Source organism: Gopherus evgoodei, chromosome 4 (genome assembly GCF_007399415.2).
Source record: "Gopherus evgoodei ecotype Sinaloan lineage chromosome 4, rGopEvg1_v1.p, whole genome shotgun sequence".
Taxonomy (NCBI): Eukaryota; Metazoa; Chordata; order Testudines; family Testudinidae; genus Gopherus; species Gopherus evgoodei.
In genome coordinates, this window is record NC_044325.1 from 18125801 (window position 1) to 18149160 (window position 23360).

Below are 23360 nucleotides of genomic sequence, written 5' to 3' on the forward strand. Positions count from 1 at the left end.
GAAGTACATGGCCCCTTCTAGGGGATACGAATATCTCCATGTACACCCGACTCCGGGTTCACTGGTGGTGCAATCAGTGAACGATAGGGAGCGTCATGGCCAGGAGGCTCCAGCCCCCAAATCCAGAGAAGCCAGGCGGATGGACCTCCTTGGCCGTAAGGTGTATTCAGCTGGGGCGCTGCAGCTCAGGGTCTCCAACCAGCAGGCCCTGCTGAGCAGATATGCCTTTAATTCCTGGGTGGCAGTGGACAAATTTAAGGAGCTGCTGCCACAGGATGCTCGCCAAGAGCTTGCGGCCATCTTGGACGAAGGCAAGAAGGTCGCACGCACGGCCTTGCAAGCCTCCTTGGACGCTGCGGACTCGGCTGCCCGTACCCTCGCGTCAGAAGTTACGATGCGTCGCATCTCCTGGCTGCAGGTTTCCGGCCTTCCGCCGGAGCTCCAGCATACTATACAGGACCTTCCTTTCGAAGGCCAGGGCTTGTTCTCTGACAAGACAGACCCCAGACTCAAGAGTCTGAAAGACAACCGGGTCATTATGCGGTCCCTCGGGATGCACACCCCCGTGACGCAGCGTAGACCCTTTAGGTCGCAGCAAACAACAACAACGCAGGCCGTTTTCCCAGTTCCGCCAGCGGCAGGACCTTTACAGGCGCCGCGGCAGGAACGGAAGGCGCAGGCACTCGGGGAATCAAGGGGGGTAGAACCAAGGCTCCTCAAAACCCCCGCCTGGTCCTAAGCCTTCATTTTGAAGGTGCGCCCAAGGGCGCAGTAACAGTTTCCCCTATGGATCCTTCCCCCCCGTTTTCCAACCGCCTTTCGTTTTTCCTCCCGGCGTGGTCCCAAATAACATCGAACCGCTGGGTCTTAAGCATGGTGCAGACGGGATACCACCTGCAGTTTGTTTCATTCCCTCCTTCCTGCCCTCCTTCCTCGTCCCTCTTCAGGGACCCCTCTCACGAGCAATTCCTTCGGCAGGAGGTGCAGACGCTCCTCAGCAAAGGAGCTATAGAGGCGGTTCCGGAAAGCGAGAAAGGCAAGGGGTTTTATTCCCGGTACTTTCTGATCCCCAAGGCCAAGGGGGGCCTCAGGCCTATCCTCGACCTGCGAGAGCTCAACAAATACCTTGTGAAGTTGAAGTTCCGCATGGTATCCCTGGGGACCATTATTCCATCCCTGGATCCGGGAGACTGGTACGCCGCCCTCGACATGCAGGACGCGTATTTCCACATTGCCATTTGGCCGCGCCACAGACGCTTCCTCCGCTTCGTTGTGGGGGCTCTTCATTATCAATTTGCAGTCCTCCCATTTGGCCTGTCCACGGCCCCGAGGGTGTTTACAAAATGCATGGCAGTTGTCGTGGCGCATCTTCGGCGCAACCGTGTCCACGTGTTCCCTTATCTGGACGACTGGTTGATTCGGGGCACGTCGGAACAACAAGTCAACAGCCATGTCCGCGTGATCACCGGCATGTTTGCAAGTCTGGGCCTCTTGATAAACACAGACAAGTCCACCCTGAGGCCCACTCAGAAGGTGGAATTTATCGGGGCCGTCCTGGACGCCACTGTGGGCAGGGCCTCACTGCCTCTGCAACGGTTTCAGACCATGGTGGCGATCGTTCAACGTTTGCGGTCAGCCCCATTGACGTCAGTGAGGACATGTCTAACCCTGTTGGGCCACATGGCGGCTTGCACCTTTGTGACCGACTACGCTCGGCTCCGCATGAGGCCTCTCCAGTTGTGGCTTATCAGTCATTACAGGCCGGCAAGGCAACCGTTAGACATGTTAGTCACAATCCCCCAGAAGGTCTTAGATTCTCTCGGCTGGTGGCTAGACCAGTCCGTATTATGTGCGGGTCTTCCCTTCCACCCCCCTCAGCCCTCGGTATCCCTGACAACGGATGCCTCAGATCTAGGCTGGGGGGCCCACCTAGGGACCCTGCGGACACAGGGCCTGTGGTCTCAGGAGGAGGTGGGGCTACACATCAACATGCGGGAGTTGAGAGCGGTCCGCCTTGCTTGTCAAGCGTTCTGTCATCAGCTTCAGGGTCGTTGTGTCGCCGTGTTCACGGACAACACGACGACCATGTACTATATCAACAAGCAGGGCGGCACCAGGTCCTCCTCCCTGTGCCTCGAGGCGATACGACTCTGGGACTTTTGCGTAGCCCACTCCATTCACCTCAGGGCTTCTTTCCTCCCTGGAGTACGGAACACGCTGGCGGATCGATTGAGCAGATCCTTCCTGTCACACGAGTGGTCCCTTCGCCCGGACGTCGCTCTCTCCATTTTCCGGAGGTGGGGTTATCCCCGGGTGGACCTCTTCGCGTCCAAGGGGAACAGGAAGTGCCAAGCGTTCTGCTCCTTTCAGGGCAGGGAGCCGGGGTCGATAGCGGATGCCTTCCTCATCCAGTGGTCGACCCACCTGTACTATGCGTTTCCCCCGTTCCCCCTGGTCCACAAGGTCCTCCTGAAGGTGCGCAGAGACAGGGCTCTAGTGATCATGGTGGCCCCGGCATGGCCCAGGCAGCACTGGTACACCATGCTGCTGGACTTGGCCGTAGCCGACCCAGTTCCCCTGCCCCTTCATCCGGACCTGATTACCCAGGACCACGGGACCCTCTGTCACCCAGACCTGCAGTCGCTGCACCTAGCGGCGTGGCTCCTGCGTGGCTGACTGGTTCCGAGCTGCGCTGCTCCACGCCTGTGAAGGAGGTGCTCTTGAGCAGCAGGAAACCGTCCACAAGAGCCACATATTCGGCGAAATGGAAACGCTTCTCCTGTTGGTGCGTAGAGAGAAATCTCCGCCCTATGGAAGTTTCGGTAACCGAAATCTTAGACTATGTTTGGTCCCTCAAAGGGCAAGGTCTGGCCTTATCGTTGTTGCGAGTCCACCTAGCAGCTATCTCCACCTTTCACCCGGGTGCGGACGGTCGCTCCGTTTTTTCTCACCCGACGGTGTCGAGATTCCTTAAAGGGCTGGAACGTTTATTCCCTAACGTCCGTCCCCCTGCTCCGACCTGGGATCTTAACCTGGTGTTGTCTCGGCTCATGGGGCCCCCCTTTGAGCCGTTAGCTACTTGCTCCCTGCACTACCTCTCTTGGAAGACTGCCTTTCTAGTAGCTATCACCTCAGCTAGACGGGTGTTGGAACTCCGAGCTCTTGTGGTAGACCCCCCATATACGGTCTTCCACAAAGACAAGGTGCAGCTGAGACCACACCCTGCTTTTCTGCCCAAGGTGGTCTCAGCCTTCCACGTCAACCAAGAGATTTTCCTTCTGGTTTTTTTCCCAAAACCTCACTCCTCAGGCAGGGAGCAGCAGCTCCACTCGCTGGATGTCCGTAGGGCTCTCGCGTTCTACATAGAGAGGACCAAACCCTTCCGAAAATCCCCCCAGCTTTTCGTGGCGGTAGCAGATCGTATGAAAGGGTTTCCTATCTCCTCCCAGAGGGTATCCTCTTGGGTTACGTCCTGTATCAGGACCTGTTATGACTTGGCCCATGTCCCTACGGGCCGTGTGACTGCGCATTCTACCAGGGCGCAGGCGTCGTCGCTGGCTTTCCTCGCCCGTGTGCCCATCCAGGAAATCTGTCGGGCAGCGACCTGGTCATCGGTCCACACCTTTGCTTCCCACTACGCCCTGGTCCAGCAGTCGAGGGAGGATGCGGCCTTCGGAACTGCAGTGCTCCGTGCCGCGACTTCTCACTCCGACCCCACCGCCTAGGTATGGCTTGGGAGTCACCTAACTGGAATGGATGTGAGCAATCATTCGAAGAAGAAAAGACGGTTACTCACCTTTGTAACTGTTGTTCTTCGAGATGTGTTGCTCACATCCATTCCACACCCGCCCTCCTTCCCCACTGTCGGAGTAGCCGGCAAGAAGGAACTGAGGAGCGGGCGGGCCGGCAGGGATATATTGGGTGCCATGGCGGCGCCACTCCAGGGGCGACCTGCCGGCCCACTGGAGTTGCTAGGGTAAAAAGTTTCCGACGAACCGTGCACAGCGCGGCGCGCACACCTAACTGGAATGGATGTGAGCAACACATCTCGAAGAACAACAGTTACAAAGGTGAGTAACCGTCTTTTCTGGATGTTCCTAGCCTCTGATTGCCAGAAGCTGGGAGTGGATGACAGAGGTGGATCACTTGATGATTGCCTGTTCTGTTCATTCCCTCTGAAGCATGTGCCATTGGCTACTGTCGGAACACAGTTTACTGGGCTAGATGGACCATTGGTCTGACCCAGTATGGCCATTCTTATGTTGATTTCTAATGTCTACCAACTTCTAGGTTCCCTGTGTTTATCTGAAACAACAAATCTGTTACACAAAAGTATATACTACTAATTGATTCCTCTCCTGTTTTGATTAATTTTTTAACTTATTTTTTAAAAATTAAACATTTTTGACTCGCGTCATACTACTTACTGGATTAAAATAAAATCAACCAGTGTATGAAAAAATTCCTTGGTTGGTGCAGAAGAATGTGCTGAAGCTAGGAGCCTGTTCTCACTGTCACAGAAGTCAATGTCAAAACTCTCATTGACCGCCCAAAAGGCAGGTTGACGCCCCACATTTCCAAGTAAGTAGAAGCTGTCTTCACAGCCTATCTGAGATCAGCCTCTTTAGTGCAAAACTGATAAACTGTACCCAGGGAAAAAAGGGAAATTAATGTACTTTGCCATGGCTTTGAAGTTTTTTCCTTTCAAAGGACACCTTTGTTAAAATTCCCAAGTATTGAGACAGTGATGACATTAAAGTATGAGAATTTCATTTATTACATTCCCAAGGCAGAAAGTGTCAACCTGTATAGTTAAGCCATTTTTTAGATTGTATAAACTGATCTTGTAAAAAAGATAAAAGCAGAAAAGAGCCCTATGATACCTTATAGACTAACAGATGTATTGGAGCATGAATCCGACGAAGTGGGTATTCATCCATGAAAGCTCATTCTCCAGTATGTCTGTTAGTCTATAAGGTGCCAAAGGGCTCTTTGCTGCTTTTACAGATATAGAGTAACATGGCTACCCCTCTGTTACTAAAAAAGGTAAGTAGTTTTTCTTGATGAAACAAAATTGCTGTTTTTGTGCATCAAAGAAAACAACAATTTGAAAGGCTCAAAAATGAGTTATTGCAAGACCTTATAAACTATATTAATTTCTCTTATAAACCATTGGACCAGCTCTTGAGGACATGCTCGTGGCAGATCTTAGGTGGATGGCATCTTGGATGATCCCATAGAATTTTCTTCTTGAGTTTTCTCTGATAATTCCTAGTGGTACAATGGACCTGTGGAATGGCGTCTGGATTCTTTCTGAAGAATGTTGCCAAGCAAAATATCTTGTAGAGTTTCTTCATATAAGTTATTGAGTAAATTACTTAATACTTTAGGATGGACAGTCTATCCATCCATCTATTTAATATATCTATCATTGTTCATCTCTTCATCCGACAGCAAATCAATAAAGTAACCATTATGCCTCTGACTACTAGGAAAAGAGAATATAAATTACATCAACCAAAAGTCAAGAAAGGAACCCCATCCGCTTCTACCTCGATCTTTTGTTTTTTCAACAGAGAGCATAAAGTGAAGCCTCATTCTTCCATCCCCTTAATGTAACTTATTTCATCATTTTTTCTTCTTCTCTAGATCCTTCTTGGAAGATAAGATCCAAGAGGAAAAACAAAAGCACATGGGAAGAGTGAAGATATTAAAGTGGGGGTGGAGGAAGGGAGGGAAGCAGAAGATAGTTCTGCTTCGAGGCCTACAAAGCCTGTGATTACATTCCATTTTGTGGGAACGGGCTGTAGATTGTTGGCATCCTTTCAAGATTCAGTCCCTGGCTATGTCTTTTTGAAGATGGATGAGTTTTTTCCTGACTCAGCTCTGCTTCCCTAAACTGTTGCCCATTCTCTCTTGGGTTCACCCTTTTGAAAGGCTACGTGGATGTAAGTTTTGGGCTCATAGATCACTTTTTGTTCTTTGGGAAACCATAGATTCATAGATTCCAAGGCCAGAAGGGATCATTGTGATCATCTAGTCTGACCTATATAACACAGGCCATAGAACTTCCACCAAAGAATTCCTAGAGCAGATCTTCAGAAAAACATCCACATCTTGATTTAAAAATTGCCAGTGATGTTCCAATGGTTAATTACACTCACTTAAAAATGTTTACCTTATTTCCCATGTGAATTTGTCTAGCTTTAACTTCCAGCCAGTGGATCATGTTTTATTTTCTGTGGCAGACTGAAGAGCCCATTATCGAGTATTTTCCCCCCATGTAAATACTTATAGACTGTAATCAAATCACCCCTTAACTTTCTTTGTATTAAGCTAAATAGATTGATCATCTTGAGTTTATCACGATAAGATATGTTTTCTTCTCCTTTTAATCATTATCGTTGCTCTTCTCTGAACCCTCTCCCATTTATCAGCAGCTTTTTAAAATTGTGGACACCTGAACTGGACACAGCATTCCAGAAGTGGTCACATCAGTGCCAAATACAGAGGTAAAATAACTTCTACTTTTGGCCATAGTGTTGCAGTGAGCTCTGATTATGTAGCAATTCCTCCCCCTCCCGCTCCCAATCTTGTACAGATTCACTGCTGCCCAGGATAGCGTCTCCTATCCTGTACGTATGGTCTGCATTCTCTGCTATCCTGCCCCCAATTTACCAAGCCATCCAGATTGCTCTGTATCAGTGGCCTGTCACCCTGATTATGTATCATTCCCTCAATTTGTGTCACCTGTAAACTTTATCTATGATGGTTTTATGTTTTCTTCAGTCCATTGATAAAAAGGTTAAATAGCATAGGATCAAGAACCAATCGGTGTGGGATCCAACTAGAAACCTAACCCCTTAATGATATTTCCATGTTACATTTACGTTTTGAGACTGAGTTATCCAGCTTTAATCCATTTAATATGGATTAAAATTAAAATATGGTTTAGTATCATTCTTTTTGATCAAGATGATGTATTCTGTACAGAAATCTAAGCGTATTAAAACAACATTATAATCTTTATCAACCAAACTTGTAATCTCATTTAAAAAAAGATATCAAGTTAGTTGTACAGGATCTGTTTTCCATAAATCCATGTTGATTGGCATTAGTAATTACCTTTCTTTAATTCTTTATTAATCGAATCCCATAACAGCTGCTCCATTATCTTGCTTTGGATTGATGTCAGACTGACAGGCCTATAATTATCCAGGTCATCCTCTTTGCTCTTTTTAAATATTGGTACAATATTATCTCTCTTCCAGTCTTCTTGGACTTCCCCAGTGGTCCAAGGCTTATTAAAAATCAGTATTCATGGTCTAGCAAGCTCTTCAGCCAGCTTCTTGGATGCAAGTTATCTGGACTTGCTGATTTTAAAAATGTCTGACTTTAGTAGCTGCTGTTTAATATCCCCCTGAGATACTAGTGGAATGGAACGAGTGTTATCATCATCATATCATATGACTACACTATCTGCTTTTTGAAATCCACGTTCTTAGCACAAAGGGTTGTACTACTTGCCCATAAGTACACAGTGCCTTCTGATGCCTTTATAGGGCTACCAGTGGATATGGTGCCACGTTCTTCACTTAAAAGTTAAAGAAACTGCACTTTTAGTAGCGTACCTTCCTCTGGCATAAGGTCTGTTACAGACCTCATGCTGGTGGTGTAAGTAAGTTATAGCTGGAGGGGATCTACTTTAACTTCTTCCGAGGCTGGGCAACTCAGGAACAGGGAGACACAACTGCCCCCTGTGGCATGCACTCCTACGTAGCTGGAGAACTAGGGCTCTGTTTTCTTTGATCAACTACGCAGAGCTGGCTGGAGAATGACAATTCCATTTCATAACAACTTTCAGACATTTGAAATTTGTTTTTGTTTTGCATTGGAACAAAACCTATTGATCATTTTTGCTAAGTGGAATTGTCTAAATATCTGTTTTCAGATGAGAGAGGTCACATTTTCAATTCAGGCTGGGTTTTCTGTGACCAAAATCCAGCTGAAAGGCTTCCTGCCTACAACTTCATAAAAATCAGTGTATCCCCGCAACATGTTTTCGCTTTGACAGAACAGCATATTTTGACACTAAAATGTTTAATCACAAATGTTCTGACTAGCTCTTCTTCTAGAGGGAGGCTATTCTTTCTCCTCCTCTTTAATCACTTGATCAACCAGCAACAGGGTTGCATATTCATTAACTGGTAAAGAAGATAAGTCAGGGGTCTTTGATTGGGAACCTTCTCTGCTTCTATTTTCACTTAGTGAATTTTGGTTCTCTTCTTGTTCTGTTTGCAAGTACAGTTTTCTTTTGAGGTAGCCTTGCTGGCATTCGTTTCCTTTTCCATTGTTCCCATTAATCCCATAGATTACATTTGTCTAGCTGTTTAAAGGGTTGAGAAACTTGTCTAGCTTTGACTTAACTTTTTGTACAGTTTGGGTTTGTCCATAAGTTTCAGGATCATCTCCTCCCTTTCATCCAGAAAGAACTACTCGGCTAGATTTCTGATCTCACAATGTGTCAAAAGGCTGTCCTTTTAATCCTGGGAAATGCCAGTCTGTTCCCGGGTCCTCCTCTTTTATACTGTAGCATCATGATCTTGAGATGTGTTTGCAACAGTCTTCAGACAGAGTAGGTATTGGCAGTTCTCTGCCTTACCTTTTGATCTTTTATTTTATGTAGTGAAAACCTCCTCTTTAATATGGCTATATTGGTGCTTCTCATTATATAATGATCCTCTGTGTGGTATTGCCTACTGTACAGATGTGTTGTCAGATGGGGAAAGAGTGTATACAAGAAGGGAAAACTAGTACAGTAGCTGGTAATGCTGTTTGTTGCAGTCTTCTGCTTCCACCATCAATAAAACCTTATTCCTTTCTCTTAAGGTTGTTCTCTCAAGTGATATTTTCCTTCTTATGTTGATCTTTATTACTACTTACTATTTCCTCTTGAAGTTTGTTTACTTATATAAAAATGGACTGGCTGATTCCTTTATACAGGCCTTGAATTATTATTTTTTAATCTCCTTGCTTATATGTCTTACCATACAGTTTTGTTGTAGGACAGGAGAATAATAGTAATACAGCAAACAGAATTACTCAGAAGTAGATTCTTTCTTCTGAGGACCTGGATTGAGGAAGTCCTTTTCAGCACAAGATGAAAAAAAGGCACTTCATTAAGTTAATTTTGATTTGACTGATTGAAAGAGAAGTGGATTCACGTCTGTCATTCTTTGAATCAGAAACGAGCAAGCTTTCATTGGTGTAAGATTGTGATCTTGTGGATCTTTTTTCTTCCTTGGTTAAATACAGTATTCTGGCTGTTACGGTCCAAAGAATGAAAAGCTTCAGCTTACTGATCTGGATAACAGAACATTTAATATTAAGTCTTGAAACCTTTGGAGAGAATATTTAGTTGCTGACTTTCTATAGTAATACTTTTTACTCATTTCATGACACGTCCAGGTTGACTGAATTTGCTTCCATTACCTCAGTACAAATTTGTGTATTGATTGATTTAATTTAGACATCCTGGATGTGGTCTTTAGTCCCCACTGTATAAATGTTAATAGTAATAAGCCAAATAACTTCAGGTACATCTTCCTCAAACAATAGACACTGTCCTTAAATAGTAATTTGCTTTTCATGCTTCCTTTGTTATTTAGGCGAGCATCCATAGATGCTTTGAATTCGGACTGTCCAGTTCTTGGTCCTTCTGAAAAGAAGATAACCTAGGCCACTGTCAGTATACTCAGTATTTCACTGGATTGTCTTATGTTGATCTTGACGAGCCTCTCTGGAAATTAACCATTGTTAAATACATTTATCTAAGTCATTGGTTCAAAGATTAGGCACCTTTTGTCTTAGGCCTCGTCCAGACTAGGGGAGGAAAATCGATCTTAGGTACGCAACTTCAGCTATGTGAATAACGTAGCTGAAGTCGAATATCTAAGATCGAATTACTCACCCGTCCAGACGGCGCGGGATCGATGTCCGCGGCTCTCCGTGTTGATTCCGGAACTCCGTTCGGTTGATGGAGTTCCGGAATCGATGTAAGTGCGCTCGGGGATCGATATATTGCGTCTAGACTAGACGCGATATATCGATCCCCGAGCAATCGATTTTAACCCGCCGATACTGCGGGGTAGTCTGGACGTGGGCTTAGACACTCTGGTCAGCTGTTATCTTCAAGGGGGTGTAGTGAATCTAACAACCTTGTGAATTTCAGATTACAAATATCTTTCTGTGGAGATTTTTCAAACTGTAGCGTGCTTTAGATTGATGACCTGTTCAACTCACTTGTCAGTGGTAAGTAGACCACTGTTCTTGTCCACAAAAACTGAAGTATATATGTGGATTGTTATGAACGTGGACATGTCAGACATGATGTGAAAAGGAAATAATGAAAAGAAATTGAAGGGTGACATGATTTCCTTTCTTCTATGAAGGTGTCACCTCTAAAACATCTGAGGTCTAAAGAATGAGAACTGATTAAGTCCACACCTTTGGAGAACTTTAGAATCTGAAATGTAGAGTATATTTAACTAGACCTTCCACAGGTAGGAGGATCTCCTACAAAGGTGAAACTAAATCTTTGGAGACCATCTAGCTACCGCAAGAGTGGGCATATGTAAAATACCATATCGTAAGGAAATAATTCAACAGGTTGTTGATAAGGGAAAGAACATCTTGATAAGATATGATCCTTGTTAAGAAAATAAGGATCAAAGGATTAGTTCATAGTGCTTGGCAAGCAAGATGTTTTTATCTGCCTTTTTTGTACTGTAGAATCTATGATTTCACTTTTTAAAAATGTAGAGTCTGGTGTGCGTGGTTGTAAAGAGAACCTTGTAAATGTGAACGAGTGTGATGCAGTGATGTCTAAGTCTGCAGATTGCCCTGAAACAACATCTCTGAGAGAGAGAATTAGGTGACTGGGACAGTGACTCTGAAGCCTAATGATGATTACATAGCTATTTTATGGCTGATCAAGCTACAAACATGAACAATCATTTTGTGAAGCTCTGCACCATTACTGTGAATGGCATCTGTTTGGGGTCTTTGAGTGGGCAGAATTTAGGAGAAGACCATTTATTTTTTTTCCAGTTTGATCCCTGGATTTTGAAAGAGGGAGTGGGACCATGTCATTTAGATTTGCAGTATTCAGCCTTAGTTTTCTGACAAATGGGAGCAGTACAGTAAGACCATTGAAACCCATCATAGTTTCTAAAGTTGGGGAATTTAGCTAGAGTGGGGATTGGAGAAAAGGAATTTAAACATTTCCCTGTAAGGTTGTAGACCCTTACAAAAAATTGTACTAGTGCAGGAGAACAGGAAGTGAAACACACCTGTAATGAACTGTTCTAATTTTTCTAAATTGAGTGAATCTAAAAATTATAAATAAATGCAAATGGTGAATGTGAAACTAGATTTTAAAAATTATTTAAGCTGTAATATCACCACTATGGATTAATAATAGAGATTAAAAAAAAATGTGGCAGAGTCACTGCTTAATATTTAATCTACACAACCAGAGGTCCTTAAATGACATTTCTTTTATTGATTGCTTGGTTCGCCTTGTGGGCTCTTTTAATTTCCAATATATATAAAAAGAGACAAATGCCCCAGTATCTGTGAATATTTGATCATTCCAAAAGTATCTGTACTGGCTTGCCAAGAGAGAGCGAGCAAATTTTTTTATGCATATTCTTTCTGTGACTTTTACACTAGCATTAAAAATGTATGAGCTCTGTGAAAAACGAATATAACACACAATCCACTGGATAGTGTACGTGCTTTCTGACTTCCCTCTCTGAATCAATGGTAACAAACCCTGGAAAATGATTGCACTTAGGATCTTAGAGCAGAAATTCCCTGAAGTACAATTTCTACTCTTGAGTTTAGCAAGTGTTTGTGTGGACAAGCTTTCTGCACCTTGAGATCAGTCATTGTACTGTGCGTGATGTGGGTGAAGTAAGAAGCAGGTTAGATTTAGATTTGTTTCAGGTAGGTCCTAGATCTGGACACTTTAGCTGGACCCAGGAATGGATGATAGAATCAGTGATATGAGGTTGACTGTGCACTTGGCTCGCTGAAAACTTAAATGTGACCTCCAACCCTGCAACCCTTGACTATTAGGACTTCACATGGGAAACTGTCTTTATGCCTATTGGTAACTTATTTACTTTGTATTGATGTTTTTATGGAAATTCCTGAGGATGGAGTGTTAATTGTATTGTCTGCAATTATGTGATCAAATGGGGACAAGGAGGTATTTGAGCCTTCTGCCAAAAAGAAGAAAAACAGACAGGAGAAGATGAATATTTTTCATCTGTTGGTTTGTATTTTATAGACTAAATTAAAGACGGGGTGAGTCAGTGAGGCTGAGATAGAAAAATGATATGTGGTTGGCTCTAATGGAGTAACTTTATTGACTCGTATAATAAATCCTTCTTTCCAGGTCAGATTTTTAAATGATGAGGTTTTAAGATTTATAATCCAGGTCAGCCAACTAAGAGGCTCAAACTACATGTGGAAAAAAATCCCCTTTTAAATCTTCTTAATAGTTTGTCAAAACAAAACTGCAGTGCATGAGAGAACCAAATCATTGGAAAGAGACCCCCTTGGAAACATTGTGCAGTTTTGCTTTAGTAAAAATTGTTCTATCTTCGTGGCTCAGAAAAAGGAAAATAAACCATACAGTGTCAAATTCTACAGGAAATGCTAGATATTGAGTATCTATATATATATCTGTACCTTGATACCCATCAAGCCTAATCTTGATTCAGGGGACACATTTCAATTTTGGTCACTTCCTCTCTGGGGTTAAAGTTGTACCATCCTTTCTCCATAGCCCTACAGATAACAGTACAGTTATCATCTACCTGCTAGTCTTGTCTCACTGTTGGTCATATATGGAGGTTGTGTAAGACAGAGATTCAAACCATTCCACAAATATACTAAGTGAAAGATTACCATCTACATTTGAAGTGATAGATTGGAATGCTCTCTTTTGAAGATGACTGACAGCCTTGGAGATTCTTGTAATGGTTTTTTAAATTAAAAAAAAAATCTTGAAGTACAGAAAAATTTCCTATCACTTGCCCATCCTGAACAAGGGGATTAAGACTACATGAAAATACTTTGATGAAAAAAGTTCACTTCAAATTGGATGACTTAACTTTTTTTTAATAGCTTTTGATGCAGAATGAGTATATTTATTAACAAGAGGCCTGCAGCCTCATCATGCTTCCGTAAGCTTGTTTGATATGTTTCCATAGCCCCGGTGTATACTTCATTCTCTACTAACCAGCTTCACTTTGCATGGAGGAGGGACGCTTCTCCTGCATAAAACCACTAAAACATAGACTAAGTAAATAAAAAAAAAAAAACGACTGTTTTTTCAGTATCGTGTCAGAAGTCTGAATTTGAGTCTCTTAACTTTGACCTGTATTTATGTCTTGGGGCCACAGTGTGCTCATGTAGGAACACCCACAGTCAATTTGGAACTGAAGCATAACAACATCCAGACCTCTCATAAGGCCAGAAAGGCACAACTTAATACATTATTTTATTTAACTTTTGGAATATGACTAAGTGCCTAGTCCATAAATTAAAAGTCATTATAGGAATATAAACAAAGGGCTGCCCATAAATATCTCCTGAGCCTACAGTCTGCTCAGTGGCCTTAGAGAAGGGAAAAAACATGAGCTTTACAGTGTGCATGGAAAGTCAACAAATTTGAGGTCTGGTGGACTCGGGTTGGGGTGTCTGTCCCAAAACTGAGAATCCCTCACATAAAATGCCACGCTAGCAGCTCCCCCTTTTATATTAAGGAAGCCTCAGCTCGCGCACCTTTGTTGAGCTCAACTGTGGCAGTTTAATCACTGTGAGAGAGGCAGTCTTTCTGGTAACCAGGTCTCCTAATCACTGAGGGCTTTATAGGTTAAAAACCAGTATGTTGAACTGAGGATAGTAACTGAAAAATGAGGGAAGGCAAAAATCCTTAGAGAACTGAGTGCCAATCCCTCCATGGGTGGAAAAGTAGTTTTGTTTGTGCTTGTAATTCTAATTATACCACTTTACCTGATTAAACAAAGCTAAAATTTCACATAACAAAACCTGCAAGTTAGTGCAGAGAGTGCCACTGCAGAGTTGTAGTTTAATGTAACAATTATGTATGAATACATAAAACTGCAAGGTTTTGAGCTACAAACTCGGAATTGCCCAAGTACTCCAGGACAAAATGGGGCCCGCTGAAAAGCATAGCAGGCAACCTGTTTGCAAAGGTTGCAGTGTTTTTAATGTTTTCTGTTTTGGCTTGTGTAACAGCTTTAACTTTTCATAGATCTTTTAATAAGAATTTCGCTTATCTCCATGATCTATAAATCCGATTGTATCAAATGATTACTTTCACTTTAAAATATCTGGATGATTTTTATTTTAACCAAAGCAATTTGCTTGATGTTTCAGAGGTGGATTTTCATCTCTGTGTAATGGAGTACTACTTTTTTAATGTTTTCTGTCTTTAATAGGTGAATGTCTATGTGCTGGGAAAAACATTCCTTCTGCTGGCCAGAGAGCTCTGCATAAATGCTCCAGCTATAGGTATTTTTTTAAGAGTTGGCTTTCAGTACTTGAGTATACTTTACCATAGTTTCACAATTGCTTTTAAAAGGTAAAAAATTTGCACAGTACAGTATTAAAGGGGCGTTTTAAAATGAAATTCAGAGTAGTCTAGGGATAAAATTTGACTGTAACTGAGAGGAAGACATCATCTTAAAATAGAGAACACAATAGTGGGACTGCTGTTGAATGCATGTAAGCTTGACTGTTTTCTTTTCCAGTTAAATATGTCATTCTCTGCCTCTTAGTATATGAATAGTGTAAGCCTTAATGAGAGTATGGACTGACTAGAGAGAGAGAGAGAGAGAGAGAGAGATGCTTATCTACAAGCTTGTACAGACCTGTCATATTTCAGTTCAACCAAATAAGACACAATGTTAAGTATTTGCTAAATTTACTGTGTAAATTTACCTGAAGCTGCTGCTGTCTGCACTTGAAATACAAGAGGATGTATGGAAAATGAGCTTTATTTGGAGAGAATGTTAGTAATCAGTTTGCTTAAACTATTATTTTTTAAAAAAGTGGCGGTTGAAATAACCACAGGTCATGTTGTATGAAAACAGGTTAACATATATTAAAATCTGCTTTTAGTAGTAGCCGCTCCAGACAGCAGTGTATGCATGTTACATTTCAGTACTTTGTCAAGCCTGGCAGACTGTGAGCTACAGAAAACCTTGCTAACTACAGTTAAAGGGATTGGTCCAAAAGGGCATCAGGTGACTGTCACCCTCCTCTTTTGTCTAGTATTTCTTCAAACTCTTAACAGCTTTTAATCTGCATCGATGGACTGAGAGATTTTATCATCAACGAACAGGCAACTTCAGTCTATTTACGGGTAGCTATTGAGGAGCACTTGAGAACATTGCTCTCCCTGGAAACTAAGCATCACCTGTCCAATTATTGAGTTCAGTGATCATGGAGTCCAGGTATCATGTGACAATACACAGCTATCAGCCAAGTCACAGGGCCAGTTCACTCTGCATATCTTAATACTTGATGAAAAGAATATTCTCCCTCTGATTTTTACAGTGGAAATCCAGCACTCTCAGTATTTTGCACTGCAGTTTCTAAAGACAGAACTAGAAGTCCTGTATTATAGTTTGTATTTGAATTGAATTATCTTACAGCAGCCAGTAAATACGTGTCTGGAAAACAAAGGCGGCTTTAAACTAAATATTACTGGTACTTTTTACACCAGGAAAAAAATCTCTAATCTCTGTTCTGTAATTTTTCCAAGGTCACTGCTAAAAGGATGAGAAAAGGGTACTGCTTATAGTACACAGTAAATATTTTCAGCTGCCCTAATCTCTGATAGAAAAAGCTACTTCAGTCATTTCTGTGATCTGTATCCTCAAATTTGCTCAACAGGTGTAAATAAGTGATAAAACACTTTTGAGGAATTATTTCACCTGTCAGCTGTAGAAAAAAGCAAAGAGGGTGCTCTAGGTATGCAGCCTGTTTAGATGGCTTCCTCCCTCAGAAGGAATTTTAAATGTACTATTTAAGATTATTTTTACCAGACTGTATCTCTCTCAAGCTAGCATCTGAATTTGGGCAGTTTAATTATTGATATATTTCAGTTCTTTGCTCCTTCAGTGGATTTTTTTTTATATATAGAGATATTAAAAAAAAACCACAAATTTAAGGTGCATTTAAATGGGGCTTAGTACTGTAACTTTTACCAAATCTATATAAAACTGAGTCAAAGTTTTTACTTCATACATTGGTTTCTAATTATCTTAGTCCACACACAGTTTCTGTACCACTTTAACAAATCTGTTTTTAACTGTGTGTAGATAAGGGCCTAGACATTAGGCCAGTCTGTTGCAACTTACTTGAAAATGGGACAGATGTCAGTTTAATCTAAAGCTTCCCTAACTCCACGAAGAGCAAATGCAGTAGCTGTAAAGAACTTAATCTGAATGAAAGCTTGTAAGGTTTCAAATAAAAGCTTAGGATATGTTTTTAAATCACTTTACTGTCGCTCAAACCTTTCTGCTTTATCACGGAAGTTTAAGAAGACGGTGCTCCCTTATACATTACCTCAGAGAGGGGAAGAAACGGTATAGTCTGCCTGTTTGTGGAGAGCTTTAGTTACCTTGCAAAGCAATCTCTATATTTGTGCTGATAGTTATGCCTTTTATAGACAAACACAGTAGTCTGAATGTTCTGTTTATCATTTTCTTAGGAGTCCCACCACTAAAACTGTACTACAGATATATTAACATGGATACTAGCCATAAAATCAGCAATGATCAAGTACACAGGTTTTAGGGCAAGTAAAAATGTGTTCTATTTCACAGATTCATAAATTGCTCTAGTTTAGAACATCCTGCTTGAATCAGCTGCAGTCTGCAAGTTAGTTATCTATATACAAAATAAATGCACAATACGTGCAGAATTAACATTTTTCTGCATGTTGCAGTTTTAATTAAGTCAAATATCTTATGAATAAATAAAATAAGATTAAATTCAAGAGCATTCCTTCACTTATTTTGATAGCCGGATGTAATAGATAAGGAAGTAGTGTAACATTCCACACTGCTGTAGAGTTTTGTAGTAATCAAAACATCCTTTAGTGTGGAATACAATCAAAGTGAAATGCATCATGCATAGAAAATGAGTTCAGGTATTTGTCCTCCTTGTACTCCAGTTCCATTGGTACTATCTGAGGAGCACTGGAATTGGAATGTTACTTTTCCACATTGTACTTCAGTCATTCCCTCTTGCCCAAAATAACTAAGTTCATTGCCATCAAGAATGGCACTTACATTGTAAAATGTGTCTTGCTCAACCTGCACAGGGTGTTCAAACCACACAGAGAAAGTATTACTGGATCCATCAGAGGTGAACTTTGTCAGGTTTTGAGCAAGAACAATTCCTAGACGCTTAAGTTCAATTTTGACGCTGTATTCAGCTTTACCACAGCTTGACCCATACAAGCCTAGTCCGGCTATGAATATCCTTTTATCTACAGCAAATTGAATACTGTCACAGCGACCTCTGTACCTCCATTGGTTACTACGATATGCAGAGGATTGAAATCGATGGCATCTTTGAGGTACAAGTCCTTTCCTTTTTGTCAGTGGAAATTCTAGCTTGGGTTTATTTGCAGCTGTATACCACAAGAATATATTATGCGTTTCCTCAAGGGTAAGGATGTCAGATTGAGCAGCTCCATTGGCAAACTCCTCCAAAGTCATAGTTGGAATCCGCACCAAATATAAAGCTTTTCCTAATACATTCCTCTTGTTCCTTGGTGTAATTGGTAGCCCTTGTCTTTTGCATTCAGCCTCTGCCCAATTAAGAACAGCCTCAAAAACTACCACCTCCTTAGTGTTTAGTGCTTCCCTGGTTACAATGATCTCTAATGTTTGTTGATCAATTTCACAGAAGCCTTCTGACTTCAATGCCATTTCTGCTTGAGCATCAATTACTTCCCAGCAGCGCTGCGTCAATTCTGGCTCCTCAAAGAGTCTGCTCTGAGACAGCAGAACACAAGCATTTTTAGCCTCTAAACTAGTCTCCAGAAAATTGACGCAAGCCTTTGCTAAGGCTGGGACGATATACTTCTTGGCAGCATACAAAGTAGCAAGCACTGTGTCAGCTTCGGTCAATCTCATCACTATACATATACCTAAACAGAATAAAAAACAAGTATTTTAAAAGTGACATAATCCGTGAGAGATTAAGCTAACCATTGTCATAACTGACAAGTAGCAATTTGACATTATTAAATGTGCTGACAAATGGTTGATAAAGCATAATATATGTATGCGCCTAGGTGCCATTTAAAAGATTTTAAAGATATTTATAAACCACTTTTAGTCTCTCCACAGAGTGCAGACTTGTAATAAACACTTACTTTAATAAGATTAGAAAGGCTGCAGGTTCCACATCTGGTATATGGATTTCAGATCTGACCTCTGCAAGATCACCATAAAACATAGCATAGAAGACAGAGCTACCAACTGCCAAACATACTGTTAAAAAACAAACAAACAGAAGTATGTCTTTAGTACATAGCTGTAGTAATTAAATATACTAGCTGATAGAAGAGATACTGGGGGAAACTTAAAACTTCAATTCAAACAAATCCCTTAAACTGTCCCATTATAATTAAGATATATAAAGGTATTTCTTTGGAGATAAGACAAAATATCATAATTAGACAAGTGTAACTCCACTACCCTAGCAGAAGTGTTTAAAAAAAAAAAACTGCACAACCTTATGGGCAGGAACTTTCTTTGATGCCCCCAGGGGGCCTACAATAAAATGTACATCAGCCATAAGTTCGTTATTGAACATCAATGCGTTCCTGAAAGTAACAGGAAAGGAGAAACCAAATTAGATTTGCCAAGTTTATCACCTGATGCCACAATGCAACCTAATGCTACATAAATCGAGACCTGGTTTCAGTACGTGTCTGCCTCCATCCCCTTGCTAACAGCTTGGCATCCCCTTGTGCAGTGGGACACAGCAGGATACTTTCTTTTACTGTGGAGTAGGTGGTTGCACAAGTGAGTTGAGGGCAGAATGTGGCCGAATATGCAGATGCACTACTTGAACTCCCCTGATTGCAGGGGGCCTGTGACTTGCCAGAACTCGCTGTTTTTTGGCTTGGGGAGCCATACCTTCTCCTCCCACCCAATCTGGGATGGCAGGGCTGCTCATTGCTAAACAACCCATGTTCCCTGCCTTTGCCACAGAAGGGGGATGGCTGTGGGAATGGCTCCTGCCCTGTAGTTCTCCTGCAGGGTGGAGGGGCAAAGGCTGCCCAAATTCTGTGCACTGTGGCTGGGCTGGCTCTTACCTCTCCCGCAGGGTGGGGTGGAAGGATTGCCAGTTGGAGCTCTCCAAATTGTTGTTGTTCAGGTTTTGCAGTTGTGGTGGTGGCGGCGGCTGGGCACTCTGCTGAAGCTGAAGGGCGTTTTTCTTGCTATTGGCAGCAACAGTGGCAGCAGCAGCAGCGTTATTACTGTTTGCAATATTGGTGTTAGCACTGGCAGGGTAAAGCTCTGCAGCCATCTTCTTCTTTAGGGACAGGGGCACTATTTCATAGCATGCTGGCACTTGCCGTTGGACCTCACACTCTTTTTGACTTCTTTAAGGTCTCTGGAAGCAGTAAGAAGAAAGTCAACACTTCATGATCTGCCATTGAGGCAGCCATGGGGCTAGTGGCATGAGCAAGAGGGACGCTATTCTAAAGTCAAGTCCCACTACCTGGATACTTATGATTTTAAAACTGCAGCTTTTGCTCAAAAGCCCTCAGCACCTTTTCTAGGGAGCAGAATGGTGCCGTAGTGAACGAGTGCCAGTGCTCACCTTTGCTTGAAGGTCCCAGCCTACAAGACCACAGGCAGGATTGCAACAGGAAGACCCCAGGAGGGATACAGGCAAAGAGTTTCCCCAAAAGGAGGAGCAGCAGAGTCAATCCACAAAGCCTCCAAGAGTTAAAGCCCAGCCCGCGCTGAGCTGCTGCCAACCACTGGATCCTCTTTGAAAGGCGACTCGGATCCTTCTTCCGGGCAAGGGTTAAACATCTGCAGAGAAACCAGCAAGTTCCCAGCCCCGGTTTTTATCCAAGGGCCGAACAAACCCTGCCTGCAGTCCCCAGTCCACGCCGTGTGATTCCTCCGCACGGGAGGGGAGGCGGCCGCTGTAAATCCCGCCGCGCTGCCCGCGGAACGAAACTTCCCAGATTCAGTCCTGCTCTGAGCAGATGCCCCCGGGGCCGGGTTTGGGTCCGCGCCCCGCGCAGCGACCGAAAGGCCAGGGCCGCTCGGCACGTCTCCCGGCGATGAGCGGGCGCTGCCCTTGGGGCCGCCTCCCTGCCTGGTTGTGGTTCTGCAGCGGGGCCGGGCGCCCGGAGTGCTCCCGCCTGTGCGCTGCCCCCTCCGTGTGTGCGTGTGTGTCCGCTTCCTCCGCCTCCTGCTCAAATAGCCAGCCGCGGCCCCGCGCGTCACGCCCGCCTGCTCCAATGGGGAGGCCGGGCTCCCTCCCTTCCCAGACAATATGTCATTCTTCTCCGCTCCCTCCTACTCACCAGCTCGCCCCCCCCCCTGGGAAATTACAGGGAGCCAAAATCCACCGCCAGGAAAGGCGCAATGGAGCCAAATGTACCGATGCCTCAAATTCACCCCCAGAGGCGGGGGAACCTCACACTAGCAACCCCCCGGCCCCGGTGCAATGGGGACCTACCCCGCCAACTTCTCTCAGCCCTCTGCAGAAGTAAACCCAGCCCCACGGGCGATCCGCAGCCTGCGCTCAACTTCCCCGAGAGAGCCCCCAGCTGCAGCGTCTCCCCCTCCCGAGAGCAGCGCTCAGCTTGGCTTGACTCGGGCTCTGGTGCTGAGCCAAGGTGAATCAGGAAGGCAGTAAACAGATGGGGGCAGAGCTGGCGATCGGAGCGACTTTTCTTCCTGAAAGCCTCCCTCCTCCCCCCAAACCCGTGCACATAGAGCCTGCGAGGCTGTTGTTTGCTTCCCGATCCCGGGCATTACTTGCAGCATACGAGCCAGTCTGACATGTTGCAGAGTGGGAGCCCTAGCATGCAAGGCAGAAATGCCACGCAGAGGCACAGCAGCACTGCAGTTTGGGACGTAGCTGCTGCCCAGCAGCGGGGGACCTCTGCAGAGACCCAGCCTGCCCTAGACCACCCAAAAAGTCGGAGTCACTGTACCTGCTACCCTCACCAGGCGTCCCTTCGCCCACGCCGAGCTGGGAAAGTTTGCACCGCAGGCTGCTCCGTGGAGTCAGAAGCCATGATTATGGAAATGCTTGGGAAGACGGGAGGGGGCTGGGTCTGAGATCCTGTTTCTTTGCAGCCAGTCGTTCCCAACCGGACCGAGCGAGGGCGCCCCAAGGCCTTCTGCAGCCGCCTTTCGCGCAAAGTTGCTTGCTGTCAGGCCCCTTCTCCCTCCAGGGTTTGAACTTTTCGGAGCAGCAAGAGCACAGACTTTTAAAACTAAGTTGTCCCGCTGGTAAAAGCAGTGAGGGATAGTCAGGATGCAAGTCAGCACTGCAGCAGACACTTGGGCTACATTCCGGAAGCTGGAGTATCCTGCACACATACAGATAGTGTAAGGGGGGGGGGTTGTAGCAGGAAAGGCAACTGTTGGCTTTCATTTAGGCGCTTTCATTTAGGTGACCGCATCAGGATTTGGGAGGGCGGCAACTCGGTGGTGGGGGGTTCTTCGGTGGCAGGTCCCGGAGCGAGTGAAGGACCAGCCGCAGAATTGCCACCGAAGACCCAGAGCGCGGAAGTGCCCCAAAGACCGGGAGCACGGAAGGACCCCCCGCCACAGAATTGCCGCCAACGACCGGGAGTGCGAAAGGACCCCCACCTAGGGCGCCAAAAACCCTGGCGCTGCTCCTGACTGTTGGGCTTTATCTTAAACCCACAAACCTGTTGGTTGTTTCCCCAGCGACAGCCCCACCCATCATCCTTCTGCACCTGGGGTTTTACGCTCTTGCTCCTGACGAATCTCTGTTTACCAGTGTGTAACTTGCACCACTATTGCCAGCACCTCTAAGTTTGATTTCTAGCGTTTTGCTGGATTATAGTTTTGCCGTATTTTCTGTGGGTTTTTTGTAGGGGGTGATAGAGGAGCAGTCATTTCTGAACAAGGCCTGTTATTAATCTCCTGAAGCGTACTGTATTACAGTAACTATTCACACACCACACATTTATGCCCTGTCTTGTTTTATATGATCCAGTGATTCTTGCTTTCTTGCTCATAATGATGATTTTGAAATTTTGTGGCCACCTCGTTTTTCACCCAGACATTTATCTATTTTGATGGATACTATTGAAAGCAGAGGTGTCACGACAAAGGTAGGATAGGAAGGAAGGATATGGGAAACTTTCTGAAGAGTGAAGTTCTTTCTGAGTGCACATTGAGTAGTAGCATAAATAAACGTAACTACTAGCTTTCACCCTGATCCTGCAAGCCGTTCGGCTCAGAATGGCCCTTGCAAATGCATGGAATTTTCCTGAAGTCAATAGGGCTCTGTATGGGAGCAGAGTTCTGCCGGCCTGGAGCTGTCTGCAGTATCTACGCATTTATTTAGAATGAGTGAAAGAACCACAGTATTCTGCTTTTAACTTAACTTTTAAAACATGTGTCAGCTTGTTTGCATCCAGTTAAGCAGTTGGTTTTACATTCATCCTAGACCTACATTTAATTCTTATACTCTTAATATTGCATTGCAGCCATTTACAGTCTGCCGGTTGGTGGAGAGCTTCTTTTCATTTTTTATTTTTGTTTGTCATTTGCATTTACTACTTTTCAAGACTCCAATTGTTTTGTTAGTTTAAAGATGTAAATTAATAATGTGTAGCACAAACTTGTTTCTGTCAAATGATCTGTGGGCATGAATGCCAGCAGAATTTCCTGAAAAGCTACGATGCAAATGTTCGTCAGTTCATAGAAATTATAGTGAAAAAAACTTTGAAGAATTTAAAGTAATAATAAATTCCTCCCCTCATTTGAGGCCTTGACTTTGAGGTGCTGAGTGGCCTCGGCTCCCATTGAAGTTGAGCCCTTTTGTATGAACCCTGCCAAGTGAACTTGAGAAGATTTTGAAATTGTCAGCTCATTTACCTAACATATTTGGTGTTTTGGAATAATGTAAAATGGAAATTGGAAAATGTAAAAAGCTAGAGAAATGAGTTTTCACTTTAAAGGGTCATTATGTTTTGCTGGATTATGAGTTGAAAAGTTTTTTGT

General features: G+C 43.8%; 2 protein-coding genes across 3 annotated transcripts in view; one reads left to right on the top strand and one right to left on the bottom strand.

The window, feature by feature from the left end:
- The window catches only part of BRF1 (BRF1 RNA polymerase III transcription initiation factor subunit), a 257449-nt gene that overhangs the window by 87869 nt on the left and 146220 nt on the right, over positions 1–23360 (top strand). For both annotated transcript variants that reach the window (XM_030558590.1, XM_030558591.1), the window contains exon 5: positions 14538–14610. In XM_030558590.1, the coding sequence (XP_030414450.1) occupies positions 14538–14610 (73 nt within the window). The remainder of the gene's footprint in view (positions 1–14537; positions 14611–23360) is intronic.
- Positions 16589–19732, bottom strand: BTBD6 (BTB domain containing 6). The gene is given in 5 exon segments (XM_030558592.1): positions 16589–18240; positions 18242–18265; positions 18494–18607; positions 18851–18946; positions 19442–19732. Coding segments are annotated over 5 exon segments (1455 nt in total). The 5' UTR covers positions 19657–19732; the 3' UTR covers positions 16589–17234.